This window comes from Ovis aries, chromosome 9, assembly GCF_016772045.2.
Source record: "Ovis aries strain OAR_USU_Benz2616 breed Rambouillet chromosome 9, ARS-UI_Ramb_v3.0, whole genome shotgun sequence".
Taxonomy (NCBI): Eukaryota; Metazoa; Chordata; class Mammalia; order Artiodactyla; family Bovidae; genus Ovis; species Ovis aries.
Window position 1 is genome coordinate 72,995,483 of NC_056062.1, and position 18,647 is coordinate 73,014,129.

At 36.8% G+C, this 18,647-nt stretch overlaps 1 protein-coding gene across 3 annotated transcripts in view; it reads left to right on the forward strand.

The window, feature by feature from the left end:
* Positions 1-18,647, forward strand: part of LRP12 (LDL receptor related protein 12) — a 91,365-nt gene that overhangs the window by 33,168 nt on the left and 39,550 nt on the right. For 2 of the 3 annotated variants that reach the window (XM_042254402.2, XM_027973107.3), the window contains one exon: positions 6,573-6,629. The exons of the other annotated variant lie outside the window; for it this stretch is intronic. In XM_042254402.2, the coding sequence (XP_042110336.1) occupies positions 6,573-6,629 (57 nt within the window). The remainder of the gene's footprint in view (positions 1-6,572; positions 6,630-18,647) is intronic. 3 annotated transcript variants of the gene reach the window in all.

Consider the following 18,647-nt stretch of genomic DNA (forward strand, 5'->3'; position numbering starts at 1 on the left):
TGGGTCAGGAAGAGCCCCTGGAGGAGGAAATGGCAACCCATCCAGTGTTCTTGCTTGGAAAATTCCATGGACAGAGGAGCCTGGTGGGCTGCAGTCCACGGGGTCGCACAGAGTTGGACATGACAGAGCATGTGCCCACATACACATACAATGTATGGCTGTGAAGTAATGTTTTACCAGACTATGTATTATTCCAGTGTATAGCCACTTTAAAGGGGTGACTGACGTGTGAATGTCTTGCATGGTCGCACTGTAGTTGCAATGAGGAGGTGGTGTGTGTACAACCTCAGATGTATGGGGTTTTCTTCTCTTGGGTGTTGGGGGCTGGGCATTAGGGGAAATATAATGAGCTTTGTATTAACAAAGCAATTTGGGGCAGTGCTCTCAGCTTATAACATGTGTTTTATAAGTGGCATTTTTGTAAAAATGGCAAGTGTACCTCAATTAAGCAGCCTACTTATTTCATGTGATGCTTAGAGTAGGAAATATCTAGTATAATGTAATCCTCAAAAAAGGGATAGTTGTTTGATGTTACCAGAATTATCATTTTTTTTCAGCTTTTAAATAGGACTGTTTTTAAATTAGAGTAAATTTATGGGGAGTTGGTAGTATGTTTTATGACTTAAAGTATTGTTATGTTGGTTTTGAAAATCAATAATACTTCTGAAATTATATTTCATACAATATAAGATTTGTTTATTTAGAATGATGGGAAATGAACTATATGTATTCTATTTTTTGGATAATATGAATAAGTTTTTTTAAAGAAATCTGTGCCTGTTGTATTAAATTCGGTCAATGCTGAAGTACACAAAGCAGGTCTTCCTGTTTAATTTCAGTTTGTGTATACCCTTAGACACACACACATATATATGTATGTGTGTATATATATACACACACACATGCATTCATATATCTTACGCTTATACAAACATATGCATTAACTATATATACATCATTTAAAAATTAAAATTAGATCATATTCTAATGTTATTCTGAAGCATATTTAACTTAGTAGGTGTATCTTTTCACGTGAGTACATATAGAATTAGGCTTCCCTTGTAGCTCAGTTGGTAAAGAATCTGCCTGCAATGCAGGAGACCCAGGTTTGATTCCTGGTTTGGAAGATCGCCTGGAGTAGAAAATGGCAACCCACTCCAATATTCTTGCCTGGAGAATCCCATGGACAGAGGAGCCTGGAAGGCTACTGTCCATGGAGTCGCAAGAGTTGGCCATGACTTAGTGACTAAACCACCACCACGTATAGAATTAATTTGGTTTATTGAATATTTTATTGTAAGGCTGTTTTTAATTTGTTCATTTACATGCTGATGGGGATATAGATTAAATTCTGTTTTTTTTCTACTAAAAGAATTCTCCTAAACCCTGTAAGATAGGTATTATCTGCTCTGTTTTAAAGATGAAATTAAGACACAAAGAGGTTATGTAACTTGCCCTAAATTGCACAGCAAGTAAATATTGGAGCTGGTGTTAGAATCCTGGCAATCTAGTCCAGAGCCCACAGTCTTGAATACTACATTGTTGCTGTTTTTCTTCTGCTTGTCTTTATTCTGTTTACTGAATTAGAATAAAAATTTAATATATAAAATATATCTAATATTAAAACTCTCTGAGGATAATTTAATATGCTCCCTTAAGGGTATTTGAATCTTAGGGTCACGGATTACACAGCTTTAATTTGTAGTTGTAGCTACTTTAGAAGTAGAAGGTTTAAACCCTACCTCTCAAATGTCAGTGAGCGTTCAAATCACTGGGAGCAGGGGAATGATCTTGTTAAAATGTAAATTCTCATTCAGTAATCTGGGGTAGGGCCTGAGACTCTGCCTTTCTAATAAGTTCCCTGTAATGCCAGTACTGCTGATCTTCCTGTAAATAGCAAAGATTTAGGCAGTTTACACTGACCTTTAACAAATCTTGTTAGTTGTTTATTGAATCTATTTCTTATTTACTGTTTTGTTTATGCTACCAATTTTCATAAGTTGTACACATTAAAGAAATAATGTAAGAGCTTTCTAGTAGTTTCATTTCTGTGTCTGTATCATTTAATACTGCTGGGAAAAATGTGGCTTCTGTGATACTAATGTTTAGTACTTATATAAATAACTGATCTGATTTATTTGTGTACTGAATACAACTTACACACCTATGCCACCATTTCCACTGGATCATTTTTAATGGAGGGAAATATAATATCTCTTTTCATTTTGAAGGCTGTAGTTGTAGTTGAACTAAGAAGGTTGTTTTATCACTATTATTCTTCAGTAATAATTAAAATATATTTTACATAGCTATAAAAATGAATTTCAGTTCAGTGCTGTGTGTCTGGCACTTTTGTTGTTCATTTGCTAAATCATGTCTCACTGTTTGCAACCCCATGGAGTGTAGCACACCAGGCTCCTCTGTCCTCACTATCTCCTGGAGTTTGCTCAAGCTCACATCCATTGAGTTGGTGATGCCATCTAACCATCTAATTATCTGCTCCCCCTTCTCTTTTTGCCTTCAGTCTTTCCCAGCATCAGGGTCTTTTCCCATGAGTCAGCTCTTTGCATCAAATGGCCAAAGTATTGGGCCTTTAGCATCAGTCCTTCCAGTGAATATTCAGGGTTGATTTCCTTTAGAATTGACTGGTTTGATCTCCTTGCAGTCCACGGGACTCTTCAAGAGTCTTCTCCAGCACCACAATTCAAAGGCATCAGTTCTTCAGCACTCAGCCTTCTTTATGGTCCAATTCTTACATCCATACATGACTACTGGAAAAACCATAGCTTTGACTTTTTGGACCTTTGTTAGCAAAATGATGTCTGTGCTTTTTAATAAGCTGTCTAGGAGGTTTGTCATAGCTTTTCTTCCAAGGAGCAAACATCTTTTAATTTCATGACTGTAGTCACCATCTGCAGTGAGGGAGCCCAAGAAAAATGTCACTGCTTCCACTTTTTCCCCTTCTAATTGCCATGAAATGATGGAATCGAATGCCATGATCTTAGTTTTTTGAGTGTTGAGTTTTAAGCTAGCTTTTTCACTCTCTTTCACCTTCATTAAGAGACTGTTTATTTCGTCTGTACTTTCTGTCACTAGAATAGTGTCATCTGCATATCTGAGATTGTTGCTATTTCTCCCGACAGTCTTGATTCTAGCTTGTGATTCTTCTAGCCCAGCAATTCGTATGATGTACTCTGCATATAAATTAAATAGACAGGGTGACAATATACAGCCTCAATGTATTCCTTTCCCAATTTGGAACCAGTCCGTTGTCCCATGTCTGGTTCTAACTTTCTTCTTGACCTGCATACAGATATCTCAGGAGGCAGGTAAGGTGGTCTGTTACTCCCAGCTCTTTAAGAATTCTCCACAGTTTGTTGTGATCCACACAGTCAAAGGCTTTAGTGTAGTCAATGAAGAAGTAGTGATGTTTTTCTGGAAACCCCATTGCTTTCTCCATGACCCAACAAATGTTGGCAGTTTGATCTCTGGTTCTTCTGCCTCTTTGAAACCCAACTTGTACATCTGAAAGTTCTCAGTTCATGTACTGCTGAGGCCTAGCTTGAAGGATTTTTAGTATTACCTTCCTAGCATGTGAAATGAGTGCAGTGGTAGAGTAGTGTGAACATTGTTTGGCATTGCCCTTCTTTGGGCTTGGAATGAAAACTGACCTTTTTGGGTCCTATGTATCAGGTACTTAATTGCCATGATTTCATTTCATTGTCTTGGCCCTCCCATGGCCTCCCTTCCTTCATTAGCTCTTTGAGTACCTGCTCTATTCTGGGAACTGTGCATACAGTGGTGAGGCAGGTGAACACAGATTCTGCCATCCTAGTGCCTTCAGTTCAGTCTCTCAGTCATGTCCGTCTCTTTACCCCATGAACCACAGCACGCCAGGCCTCCCTGTCCATCACCAACTCCCAGAGTCCACGTAAACCCATGTCCATTGAGTTGGTGATGCCATCCAACCATCTTATCCTCTCTTGTCCCCTTCTCCTGGCCCCAATCCCTCCCAGCATCAGAGTCTTTTCAAATGAGTCGGCTCTTCTCATTAGGTGGCCAAAGTATTAGAGTTTCAGCTTCAAAATCAGTCCTTCCAGTGAACACCCAGGGTTGATCTCCTTTAGGATGGACTGGTTGGATCTCCTTGCAGTCCAAGGGACTCTCAAGAGTCTTCTCCAACACCACAGTTCAAAAGCATCAATTCCTCGGCGCCCAGCCTTCTTCACAGTCCAACTCTCACATCCATACATGACTACTGGAAAAACCATAGCCTTGACTAGACGGACCTTTGTTGACAATGTCTCTGCTTTTGAATATGCTGTCTAGGTTGCTCATAACTTTCCTTCCAAGGAGTAAGCATCTTTTAATTTCATGGCTGCAGTCACCATCTGCAGTAATTTTGGAGCCCAGAAAAAGTTAGCCACTATTGCCACTGTTTCCCCATCTATTTGCCATGAAGTGGTGGGACCAGATGCCATGATCTTAGTTTTCTGAATGTTGAGCTTTAAGCCAATTTTTTCACTCTCCTCTTTCACTTTCATCAAGAGGCTTTTAGTTCTTCTTCACTTTCTGCCATAAGGGTGGTGTCGTCTGCATATCTGAGGTTATTGATATTTCTCCTGGCAATCTTGATTCCAGCTTGTGCTGCCTCCAGCCCAGCATGTCTCATGATGTACTCTAAGTTAAATAAGCAGGGTGACAATATACAGCCTTGACATACTCCTTTTCCTATTTGGAACCAGTCTGTTGTTACATGTCCAGTTCTAACTGTTGCTTCCTGACTTGCATACAGATTTCTCAAGAGGCAGGTCAGGTGGTCTGGTATTCCCATCTCTCTCAGAATTTTCCACAGTTTATGGTGATCCACACAGTCAAAAGCTTTGGCATACTCAATAAAGCAGAGTAGATGTTTTTCTGGAACTCTCTTGCTTTTTCGATGATCCAGCGGATGTTGGCAATTTGATCTCTGGTTCCTCTGCCTTTTCTAAAACCAGCTTGAACATCTGGAAGTTCACGGTTCACGTATTGCTAAAGCCTGGCTTGGAGAATTTTGAGCATTACTTTACTAGCGTGTGAGATGCGTGCAATTGTGCAGTAGTTGGAGCATTCTTTGGCATTGCCTTTCTTTGGGATTGGAATGAAAACTGACCTTTTCCAGTCCTGTGGCCACTGCTGAGTTTTCCAAATGTGCTGGCATATTGAGTTCAGCACTTTCACAGCATCATCTTCCAGGATTTGAAATAGCTTAACTGGAATTCCATCACCTCCACTAGCTTTGTTCATAGTGATGCTTCCTAAGGCCCAGTTGACTTCACATTCCAGGATGTCTGGCCCTAGGTGAGTGATCACACCATCGTGATTATCTGGGTCGTGAAGATCCCCCTTAGTGCCTTGGGGGATGCTAAACAGTAATCAAGGAACCACAGAAATGTGGTGGTTTAAAAGATAAACTATTAATTATAATATTTATTATTATCTTCACTTTTTGAACCCTCAAATAGAATTCTGCTTTTGTCATTGAAGTTTCTCCCACCTAGCTTCCTCTGAACCTGCCCTGCACTAGGGAGACTGCTTTATCAGCTGGAAATTGACCTAATGCATAGACAGAGACAAAACTTTGAAAGTAAACATGAGCAACTTGTAGAAGAAAAGTAGAGGTAGAGGGAAATCATTCATAATACAGCTAAATGAAATTTTTAAGAATAATACCTGAGGGACTCTGTTTACTCATTTAAAGGAGTAAATAGTTTCTACTTTAAAAGGAGTCTTTTTGCACACTATTTTTCTAGCTGACACTTGGTAACTAATTTCAGTTACTTGAATGCTTCCATGTGCCCACTTTGTGGTAGGAGGTATAGAAAATCAGGATAATATTATGTCTCTACTCTAAAGACGATTGATTGAAAGTCTCTCAGTCTTGTCCAACTCTTTGTGACCCCATAGATTATACAGTCCATGGAATTCTCCAGTCTGGAATACTGGAGCGGTAGCCTTTCCCTTGTCCAGGGGATCTTCCCAACCCAGGGATAGAACCCAGGTCTCCTGCATTGCAGGAAGATTCTTTACCATTTGAGCCACAGGGGAAGCCCCTAAAGACAGTTAGAGTTGTTGATAAGAAAATGTTGACAGATTCAGAAGACAGTGCAGTGCAAGACCTTCTTTTCTAAGTACCAACATGTATGACTGTAGCAATGAGCACATTGTGGACTGATTAAGCATGCTTTTAGAGAAATATTGTTCTAAAAAGTTTATGATTATCCCTTTTCTAGTAATAGTACTAAGTTCTCTTTTGACTGTTCACTTGATAGACAATTCTTTCTGGTATTAATCACATCTATATACTTGGCTTTTATATTACACTACCTTGTTGTGAATTCCAAAACACTTTGTTGTTCTTACTATGATTTGGGGCTTTATAGTATTGTTTTGAAGATTATTATGAGACTTTAATTTAGTTTCTGAATATTATAAGTAGCTCTAAGTACCTGTTTTTCTGTTGGAGGGAGAATCTGAAAATTTTTTAAAATTTTTATCTTGGAAATTAGTTTATTCATTATGTTTAATTTTAGGAAATGGTGCTCTTGCAGAACATTCTGAAAATGTGCATATTTCAGGAGTGTCAACTGGTAAGTCATTTTTTGTAATGTTTAAATTTCATGCATGACTTATATGGTAAATATTGAAAGTCACCTGGTATCTTATGAAGTGATATTTGGCTATAAAAATCATTACTGCTTTTTGCAGCATGTAATAAGGAAAGAACTGGAACATGGAGAAATTCTCACAAGATAAAATTGATACTTGCATGCCTGTGGGTTGATTATACTTTTCCAGACCGGACTGCATAATTATTTTTCTGTACAAACATTGAACCAAGAGAAAAGTTAGCTCAAGTTGAATTTGTGTTTTTTTTTCCATACAAAGTTATATGAAATGAAATTTATTAAAATATAATTTTGAATGCTGTTCATAAATGTAATTTTGAACGCTGTTCATAGTATTGGAGCCTTAGAAATTAGCATTTTTTTCCAGACGTTTAGATGAAATGCTACTATACATGAAACTGTAGTACTTGAATGCACAATTTATATGTTACTAAAAAGCACCCCAACAACATTTTTGCGTCTATGAGATTCAGAAACTTGCTAAGGTAAATGCATTTTTCCATCCATTTAAATGCTTTTATTAATTAATAATTACTTAAGGGCCCATAACTATTAAAATGTTCATTCTTAAATAAATAAATAATAAGGGCAAAGAACTATATTCAGTATCTTCTAATAAACTAATAGAAAATAATCTATCACCTAAAATTAAGACAGCATTGTAAATCAACTATAATTCAATTAATTTTTTTTTTATTCTTAGGTGATTTCTACAACTTTGATACCATTTTTACCTTATCAAATACAGTTACTTGGAGAGCAGAATCTTTGATTTTCACATAAACTGAAACAGAGTTTCTCGCTATTATTCCCTATATTCTTAACGAGTTTTGTGTAGTTAAAAATATTGCACTTGGTGTGTTTGTCGGTTTACTGCTTGATTTCTTCATGTTTTCTTACAATTTTGTGGTTATTTTTTTCTCATTAAGCAAAACTGAAGGTTTTCTCTTTTGTTTTATATCTGACTTTATATTTAGAAAGTTAATAGACTTAACAAGTAGTCTAGGAGTTAGCCTGTGCCAGGCCAAACAGATCGACCGGTGTGGTTTCCTGAAAGTGAAAAATAGGTGCCTTTGCAGCCTATGTTAATTCTTCTACAGTGTGTTTCCCCATTTTCATATGCTTTCAAATATTATACAGTTGTGTATATCAAGTTAAAAAAGGTTTATTTAGGGTTGACCTTAATTTTCTCCCTTTTTCTACTTTGAATATCTACTGGGAATTGCGATGACTTTTCCAAGTTGTCACTATGAAGTAAGAAATTGTTTACGAATGTTTAATTTACACAGCCAAATGATTATTATCTAATTCAGTGATTTTCAGATTTTTTGGTCTCAGGACTCCTTGTAAACTTTTAACAATGTCAGGGACTGTATGTATTAGTCTACTCAGGCAGCTGCCATAACAAATCACCATAGGCTGAGTGGCTTAAATAATAGATACTTAATTTCTCACAGTCTAGAGGCTAGCAGTCCAAGGTCAGGGGGCTGGAGGGATTGTTTTCTGATGAGACCTTTCTTCCTGACTTGCTGATGGTGCCTTCTCACTGTGTGTGCTCTCGGAGAAAATGAGGTACTCTGGTGTCTCTTTCTCTTCTTTGTAAAGACCTCAGTCCTATAGGATTAGGGTCCTATCCTTATGAGTTACAGCCTGGCTTCCAAATACAGTCATATTTGAGGGTTAGGACTTTAGCAGATGAGTTTGGAAAGGTTGCAATTCATCCCATAACAAGGACTTCAAAGAGCTTATGTTTATATAGACTATAGCTACTGATACTTACTGTATTAGAAATTAAAACTGAGAAATTATTTAAAAAGTTCTTCATTTACTTGCATATGAAAGTAGTAAATCCATGGCATCTTTACATCAATAACATAATTTTATTAAAAATGCATTTTCTAAAACAAGAACATCAGTAAGAAGAATGGTATTGTTTTACAGTTTTACAAACTTTAAAAATTGGCTTATAAAGGTGTACCTGGATTCTGACATCTGTGCACTCAGCCGTTTGTAACATGTTTCTTTGACAATATGAAGACAATCCAGCAGTACACCAATGTGTAATTTGAAGAGAGGAGTAGTTCCATAACATTTTTCAGATAATTGTGAGGATTCTTCTTTGATATAATGCCAGAACTCAACAAGTGGTGGTTTATTAAAGGTTAGTTGCAAATGGGATCTGAAACTGCATCAGTGAACTTTTGTTCCCTGTTTTACAAAAATCCAGTGACCATTCTTTCCCTTTAAAGGGTTTTTTTTTCACCATGCATGATTTTGTAATATGAGTTAGATATTTGAAAATATTGGTTGGCTGAGTTATATGGATTTATAACATAGGTTTATTTTCCCATAGTTCTGAAAGCTAAAAATCCAAAATTAAGGTATTAGCAGAGGTGGTTTCTTCTGAGGCCCCTTTCTTTGGTTTTAGATGGCTGTCTTCTATCTGTGTCTTCTCACGGTCCTCACTCTGTGTATCTGTGTCATGACCTCCTTGTTGGGACACCCATCACGTTAGATAGGGCCCACCCATGTGACTTCATTTTAATTTAGTTGCCTCTTTAAAGGTCTTGTCTCGAAATTCAGCCACATTCTGAGGTACTGGCAGTTCAGACTTTAGCATAGGAGTCTTAGGGGTGACACAGTTCAGTCTGTAACAAAATGAGTGTTTTAATTAAATGTATTTGTATATCAATAAATTAATTTCAGAGCCCAGTGAAACCTTATTAATGGCTTATTGTTTTTCCTGAAAGTTTGTCTTATAAAAGTCTTTCTTTTGTGGAAAGAGGAGATTAAGATGAAGTGTATCCCAATCATACCATTAAAAATATAAATGGATGCTCTCTCAAAACGTGAATTTGGATGTACAGGTTCATTGCAGTTTTTCTTTAGTCAGTATGGATCTATAGAAGGTGTAATGCTTGGTATAGGATAAGCCTTCTGAATTCCTTGTGTCCCTGGTTGAAATGAGAGCCCTTTCAGTGCTCTTATCAATGGGAAATTCGCTTTTGGAAGAATCTCTAAATGTAGGACTTGCTCTTTCTTGGGACCAGCAAGCAGCAAAAGTGATGAGGTGGCTCAGTGTTCTGTGGAGCTGCCTGCTTCTGCTCTTCACCTGCTCTTGTCACCTCTGCTGCTTTATTTGACAGTGCTTAGCGCCTTAGCTCATTCCTTGTTTACTTTCTGGAAGTTTTAATGACATTTTTGAAGAATTTTAACTTACGTGCTATAGTATTTTCAGGTAATTTATCACCGAGATCAGGACATTTTGAAAGCAAAAGGATACACTGTTTTCAATATACTGATACCACAAGCAAACCAGAACTATCCTAGACAATTTGGAATGTACAGTCACCCTAACTATAATGAATTAAATTCATTCAGCTTGTATTAAACACCTGATATGTACCTTGTGCTGAGAAGGATGGGAGTAAGCAGTAAGTAAAAATATTCCTTCCCAACTGAGCAGGCTCATCTGCTGCTCAAGCCAAGGCCTCCTCTGCCCACTCTTGCAGCTTCCAGAGTCCTGAGCACCACCACCACCAAAGCCTCCTTTGACCACACGTGGGGCCCATGTGGCCTGTCCATGCCAAAGCCTCCTCCAGAATCTACCCTGGGCACCCCAGCATGAGAGCAGAAGCTGCCAATGCTGGTGGGGCCGAATGCTAAAACATGGGGTTAGGAAAGTGAATCTAGGGAGAGGACTGCTGTTGGCTGTGCAGAGACAACATGAAGCGATGGGAAAAGCTGAACAGACGAATCACAAGTAGGGGCTTCCCAGGTGATATTAGTGGTAAAGAATCCGCCTGCCAATTCAAGAGACATAAGAGACCCATATTCGATCCCTGGATCAGGAAGATCCCCTGGAGGAGAAAAATGGCAACCTGGTCCTGTATTCTTGCCTGAAAAATCCCATGGACAGAAGAGCCTTGTGGGCTACAGTCCATGGGGTCACAAAGACTCTACACAACAGAGCACACACACAGGCATAGGCAGTCACAAGTAATGGAATTGAAACTGTGATTAAAATCTTTCAGGAAACAAAAGTTCAGAACCAGATGGCTTTATAGGTGAATTCTGTCAAACATTTAGAGACGAGCTAACACCTATCCTTCTCAAACAATTCCAAAAAATTGCAGGGATAAATACTCCCAACCTCATTGTATGAGGCCACCATCACCCTGATACCAAAACCAGACAAAGATATCACACAAAAAAAGAAAATTACAGGGCAATATCACTGATAAACATAGATGCAAAAATCCTTAACAAAATACTAGCAAACCAAACCTAACAACATGTTAAAAGGATCATAACAATGATCAAGTGGGATTTATCCTAGGAGTGCAAGGATTATTCAGTGCATGCAAACGAATCAATGTGATACACCATATTAACAAATTGAATTAAAAACATATGTTCTTCTCAATAGATGCAGAAAAAGCTTTTGACAGAATTCATCATCCATTTATGACAAAAAAAAAAAAAAACCTCTCCAGAAAGTGAGCATATAGGGAACCTACTTCAGTATAATAAAGGGCATATATGACCATGGACAGAGGAGCCTGATAGGCTGCAGTCCATGGGGTCACTAAGAGTCGGACACGACTGAGTGACTTCACTTTCACTTTTCACTTTCATGCATTGGAGAAGGAAATGGCAACCTGCTCCAGTGTTCTTGCGTGGAGAATCCCAGGGACGGGGAGCCTGGTGGGCTGCTGTCTATGTGGTCACACAGAGTTGGACACGACTGAAGTGACTTAGCAGCAGCAGCATGACAAAACCACAGCAGACCTGAAAGTGGTTAAAACCTGAAAGCATTTCCTCTAAGATCAGGAACAAAACAAGTATATCCAGTCTCACTACTTTCATCCAACATAGTTGTGGAATTTGTAGCAACAGCAATCAGAAAAGAAAAATGAAAGGAATCCAGGTTGGAAAAGAAGAAGTAAAACTCTCACTTTTTGCAGATGACCTGATACTATACATAAAAAGTCCTAAAGATGCCAATAGAAGACTACTAGAGCTCATCAATGAATTTGGTAAAGTTGCAGGATACAAAATTAATACTCAGAAATCTCTTACATTGTTATACACTAACAATGAAAGATCAGAAAGAGAAATTAAGGAAACTATACCATTTACCATGCAACCAAAAAAAAGAATAAAATACCTAGCAGTAAACCTACCTAAGGAGGCAAAAGAGCTATCTTCAAAGAGTTGGACATGACTGAACAATTTTGACTTTCAAAAGACCAAGTTACTCATGAGAGAAATCAAAGATGACATAAGCAGATGGAGAAAAATACCATGTTCTTGGATTGGAAGAATTGGATTGTGAAATTGACTATACTACCCAAAGCAATCTGCAGATTCAGTGTAATGCCTGTCAAATCACCAAGGACGTTTTTCACAGAATTAGGACAAAAAATTTTACAATTTGTATAGAAACATGAAAGACCTCAGATAACCAAAGCAGTCCTTTTTTTAAAAAAAGATTTATTTTATATTTTGGCTCTGGTGGGTCCTTGTTGCTGCACTCGGACTTTCTCTAGTTGCTTCCAGCGGGAACTATTTGTGGCAGTGCTTGGGCATCTCACTGTGGTGGCTTTGCTTGTTGTGGAGCACAGGCTCTAGGCACACAGGCTTCAGAAGTTGCAGTACACAGGTTCAGTAGTTGTGGCAGATGGGCTTAGTTGCACAGCAGCATGTGGGATCTTCCTGGATCAGGGACCAAACTGGTGGTATTCCTTTCATTGCAAGGTGGATTCTTAACCACTGGACCATCAGGGAAGCCCGGCCGAAGCAGTCTTGAGAAAGTAAAACAGGGCTGGAGCAATCAGGCTCCCTGACGTTACACTATACTACAAAGCTACAGTAATCAAGGCAGCATGATACCAGCACAAAAACAGAAATATAGATCAGTGGAACAAGATAGAAAGCTCAGAAATAACCCACGCATCTATGGTCACCTAATCTGTGACAAAGGAGGCAAGAATATGCAATGGAGAAAAGACAGTCTCTTCAATAAGTGGTGCTGGGAAACTGGACAGGTACATGTAAAAGAATGAAATTAGAACATTATCTAACACCATACACATAAATAAGTTCAAAGTGGATAAAAGATCTATATGTAAGGCTAGATAACTAAAAAATTCTTAGAAGAAAACATAGGCAGAACATGCTCTAAGATAAATCACAGCAAGATCTTTTTTGACCCACCTCCTAGAGTAATAAAAACAAAGAGAAACAATTCGGATTTAATGAAACTTAGAAGCTTTTGCACAGCAAGAGAAACCGTAAAAAAAATGAAGAGGCAACCCTCAGAATGGGAGAAAATATTTGCAGATGAAGCAACAAAGGATTAATCTAACAGCTCATGCAGCTTGATTTCAAAAAACAACCCAATCAAAAATGAGAAGACCTAAATAGATACTTCTTCAAAGAAGACATACAGATGGCCAACACACACATGAAAAGGTTCAGCATCACCAATTATTAGAGAAATGTAAATCAAAAGTACAGTGAGGTATCACCTCACACCATTTAAAATGACCACCATCAAAAAATTCACAAACAGTGAATGCTGGAGATGGTGTAGAGTAAAGGGAACCCTCTTACACTGTTGGTGGGAATGTAAATTGATACAGCCACTATGGAGAGCAGTATGGAGGGTCCTTAAACTAAAAAGTAGAAGTACCATGTGACCCAGCAATCCCACTCCTAGGCATATCCTGGAGAAAACCATAATTCCAAAAGATACACGCACCTTAGTGTTCACTGCAGCACTGTTTACAACAGCCAGGACTTGGAAACCACCTAAATGTCCATCCACAGAAGAATGTATAGAGATGTGGCACATACAGACTACTGAACATTCAGCTCAGTTCAGTCCAGTCGCCCAGTCGTGTCCGACTCTTTGCAACCTCGTGAATCACAGCACACCAGGTCTCCCTGTCCATCACCAACTCCCGGAGTTCACTCAGACTCATGTCCATCAAGTCGGTGATGCCATCGGCCATCTCATCCTCTGTTGTCCCCTTCTCCTCCTGACCCCAATCCCTCCCAGCATCAGGGTCTTTTCCAGTGAGTCAACTCTTCGCATGAGGTGGTCAAAGTACTGGAGTTTCAGCTTTAGCATCATTCCTTCCAAAGAAATCCCAGGGCTGATCTCCTTCAGAATGGACTGGTTGGATCTCCTTGCATTCCAAGGGACTCTCAAGAGTCTTCTCCAACACCACAGTTCAATATTACTCAGCCATAAAAGGAATGAAATGATGCAGTTTGCAGAGATATGGAGAGACCTAGAGACTGTCATACAGAGTGAAGTAAATCAGAACAGTAACAACAATTATCATATAACACTATTTATATGTGGAATATAGAAAAACGATACAGGTGAACTTAGGACTTGTAGAGCAGAAATAGGGATGCAGAAGTAGAGGATGGATATGTGGATACATATGGACAGGAATTAGGAGTCGGGTGAATTAGGAAAACGGGATTGGCATATACACTAATGTGTATAAATCAGATGGTTAATGAGAACCCACTGTATAGCACATGGAACTCCATTCAATGCTCTGTGGTGAATAGGAAGGAAATCCAAAAAAGAGGGGAGATACATATATATATCAGCTATTACATCAGCTATATATGTATGTATAGCTGATTCACTTTGCTATACAGCAAAAACTAACACAACATTGTACAGCAACTATGCTCTAATAAAAGTTAATTTTAAAAATATTCCTGTCTCAAGAACTTAACCATAGAATTGAGAATAGTGAATCCAGTGGTAAATAATGACCGCGTTACGGTTGATCATGAATTTATAAAAAGCCTAGTTACACTGTCTGGTGTGAGGTAAATGATTTAATATTTTTCTTTACTTAGTTGTAAGTAGTACCAGGTACTTAGTTTTGTTTAGTCATATGAATTTTTATGGGAATTAGTAACTTATGGTTAATAATATACCTTGGGTTCTTAGGCCTCAGATAATTTATTTCTGTTTCTAGCATTCTGGTCATTTTCATCTTCCTTTTCCTTAAATCTTTGCTAAGAGATATGTTTTTATCCTTTTGCTGGTTCTTATGCTGTAGGAATTGTCACGAGAAAATGGGAGTTAGCAAAAAGTATATATCTAGTGGTTGTATAATGGAAAAGAATGATTGGATAAAGTTATTTTTTGTATGCTTGCTTGCTTTAGAATTTTTTATGTGATTTCATACATAAATCATGAAATTATATCATAGAAATTGTAAGTAATTTAATTGTATATAAGAAAGTAGGAAGGCTATTTTAATATTCTTTTTTTAAAATGCCTAAGTTAAATGCCTCCTGTTCTCTTTTGAATGTCTAAGTTTGTAAAATGGCTAAGTTATTGTTCATCTCCTACATAGAATGAAACATTTTTTAGATCAGATTGATTTATACACATTAAAAACATATATTTGATTTTTAATGTGTATCTACTTTGAATTTTACTATATAATCTATATGTATTTGAATCAGAATAATTCTAGGTGCACTCACCTATAATGGAAAAGAATCTAAAAAAGAATATATATATGTATATATATATACACACATACATATATACATATATAACTGAATCATTTTGCTGGATACCTGAAACTTAACATCATAAATCAACTGTACTTCAATTTTTTTTAAAAAGAATATTTTTAGATGTAATTTGATTATATCCTCATTGCTCTTAATTACTTCCAAATCATTTTTTGTTTTCACAAATTCTGTTTATACATTATACAAGTTACATTAAATATTTATAAAAATTGTAAGAAGAACAAAAAGATTACAAAAATCACCCACTAACCTTGTATTCTTAGTAACTAATAACATTATAATTTATTTCATTTGTACTCTGTGTATGCCTTTAAAAATAATTGTATTTGCATTTGGGTTATAAGTAATTGTGTCTCCTGCCTTTTCTATTTAACATTGTATAGAATACATTTATTTTTCATAGTTGTTATTTTAATACCTATATAGTAAAGTTTCCATCCTGTGGCTATATTGTAATGTTCTTAAACATATCATTGGGTTTTTCCCCAGTGGGTTCTCCCTAGGCTGGATTATGTTGCAAGGAACAATTTAATAAATATTTAGCCCTTTTTAAAATTTCTGAGGTTATTTCTTTGGCGTAGATTTCTAGAATTGGAATTACTGTATCAAAGGTCATAAAGAATTTAATGACTCTGAAAACCTTTTGACAGATTGCTTTCAGAAAGGATTATGCTAAAGTACAGAGCTACCGCCTAGAAACGGGAGCACTTAGACTGCGTATAATCATGCTTTTCCTGTTTAACTTGTTTCTTAACCTTGTTTCTATTAAAGTCCCAACCTTTTATTTTCGCCAGACTGTTCAGAAATGTAACTGTTTACTTCTTTTCAGATTCATGGCTCAAAAGTTGTGACATTGTAAAGAATAAAAGAATGAGATTGGCTTTCTTTAATGGTTAAGCAGAAACTACCCTGAAATTTAAGACTTTCTGGTTGCTCATAGGTGCAGATGTTGGAACAAGTGCTTTCTGAGCTAGAAAGTTTTTATTTATGAAATTTAATGTTATTCCCAGTTCACCAGTGATACAGCTGCTGAATGTTCCTACCTTATAACATCTGTAGCTAAAAGCTCTCAGGTTAGCCCAATCTTGAATCTTCTTTATATTTGACTTCAAATCTTTGTCAGGCAAGGCTGACATTTCAGAGAGCAGAGAAGGAGAGTTATCTGCTTATACATGTTCATATTAATTGAATTACCAGAGTATAGAAAATAGTAGCTGTTACCTGTTATTCTTCCTATATTCTGTCAGAATTTTTATTCTATTAAAATCATCACCCTTTCTTGTTTTTGTGTTTTTTCATTTTGTAGTTCCTATTCTTGTCCTCAATGGCCTAGCATGCTACTGATCCTATAAGTCTTTTAAAACTAATAATTTAGTTGTGGGCCTTTTAAAGTAGGAGATATTTTCTTTTTTTAAATTAAAAAAAATTAAACTGTGGACCATTTTTAAAGTCTGTATTGAATTTGTTACATATTGCTTATGTTTTGATTTTTGGTTGCGAGGCATTTGGAATCTTAGCTCTCTGACCAGGGATTGAACCCATGCCTCCTGCCTTGGAAGGTGAAATCTTAATCACTGGACTGCCGGGAAAGTCCCTAGGAGATATTATTTCTAAGTTGTAATAATTTGCTTACAAATTATTGAGCAACATTTTACAATAGCATGAAGCACTGTAGTAAAATAGCTTTAGTTTTATCCAGTTTTAGGCTTGAATACTATAATATGGTATATTGAAGTTTTCCTGGAAGAGCATCTTGGTTTAGTAATATTTTTATTGTCCTAGAATTTTCAGGTCTTAACAAAAAAAAAAGTCTGAAAGGAAATGAAGCTTAAACTGTAATTATTTGATAGCAGCTCACAGTTGCTTTTTAAATTTAGAAAAGTTGCATGAATAAAGCAACAGGTACAAGTGGTTCTTTGTACCTTTCCTGTTATTTTAATGTTATTTTTAATTATTCAGTTAAATACCTGGACCTCTTGCTAAACTTATGAAAAAGAATTTCACCAGTTCTTTTGACCAGTACAGTATCTTTTATTCATGTTGCAAATGTCAGGAGGAAGGAAAGTTTATAAATTTTATAGTTTTTAGGATTTCAAAATACAAAAACAGACCTTTGTGTGAACCCAAGGAACTGTCCTTCAAATGAAGAAAGTGAGTGGAGAATACAAGATAGTACATTAAAAAAAAAAAAATTAGTTCAGGAAACAACACCACATTAGTTTTTAGGATTTCAAAATATAAAAACAGAACTTAGTATGATCACAAGGAACTGTGCTTCAAATGAAGAAAGTGAGTGGAGAATACAAAACAGAGTACATTTCAAAAACAAAACCAAAAAAATACCATATTAGTTTAGTTTATAAACAATGACTATACAAACATTGCCTGCCTTTAGAGAGTTTATTTTTGAAACACTTGAGCTTTTGGAGTAGAGGATTCCCTGTTACTTTTAGCAATGATACAATGGTAGTATTATAATGTTTATATATTATACTTTTATATGTAATATTATATGCTGCATAATTAAATCTATAACTTTTTATAAAATAATATATTTTATGTGAAGCATTTACCTAATCATAACATTTCATGTGTTATAAATATCAAATGTTTACTGAACAATTATGTTTATAGCAGGATTATTATATCTTATAATTGTATGTTCTTAATAAATAAAGTCAACAGCAGAACATTAAATGTAGCAGTACCATAGACAGGACAGGGTGTAGTGTGACAGAAGTGTGCAGTGTGTAGACGGCAGAAGTGATCATCTGCTCAAGTGAGCAAGCCAACTCTGCTGAAGGTAAAAAGCAAGTTGCATTCAAACATTTGACATTTTTTTTCTACTTTGTTAACTTTGAGAATAATTTTTTCAAAACTTTGACAGTAATTATTCAGTGTGTTGTTGTTCATTAAGTCATGTCTGATTCTTTGTGACGTCTTGGACTGCTGCGCTCCAGGCTTCCCTGTCCACCACTCTCTCCCAGAGTTTGCTCAGATTCATGTCCGTTGACTTAGTGTTGCTGTCTAACCATCACATCATTTGCCTTCAGTCTTTACCAGTATCAGGGTCTTTTCCAGTGAGTCAGATGTTTATATCAGGTGGCCAGAGTATTGGAGCTTCAGCATCAGTCCTTCCAATGAATATTCAGGGTTGATTTCCTATAAGATTGACTGATTTGATCTCCTGTGGTCCAAGGAATTCTCAAGAGTCTTCTTCAGCACCACAATTTGAAAGTGTCAATTCTTTGGCTCTCAGCCTTCCTTATTGTCCAACTCTCGCATCCTTACATGAATACTGGAAAAGCCATAGCTTTGACTATTCAAACTTTTGTCAGCAAAGTGATGTCTCTACTTTTTAATAAGCTCTCTAGGTTTGTCATAGCTTTCCTT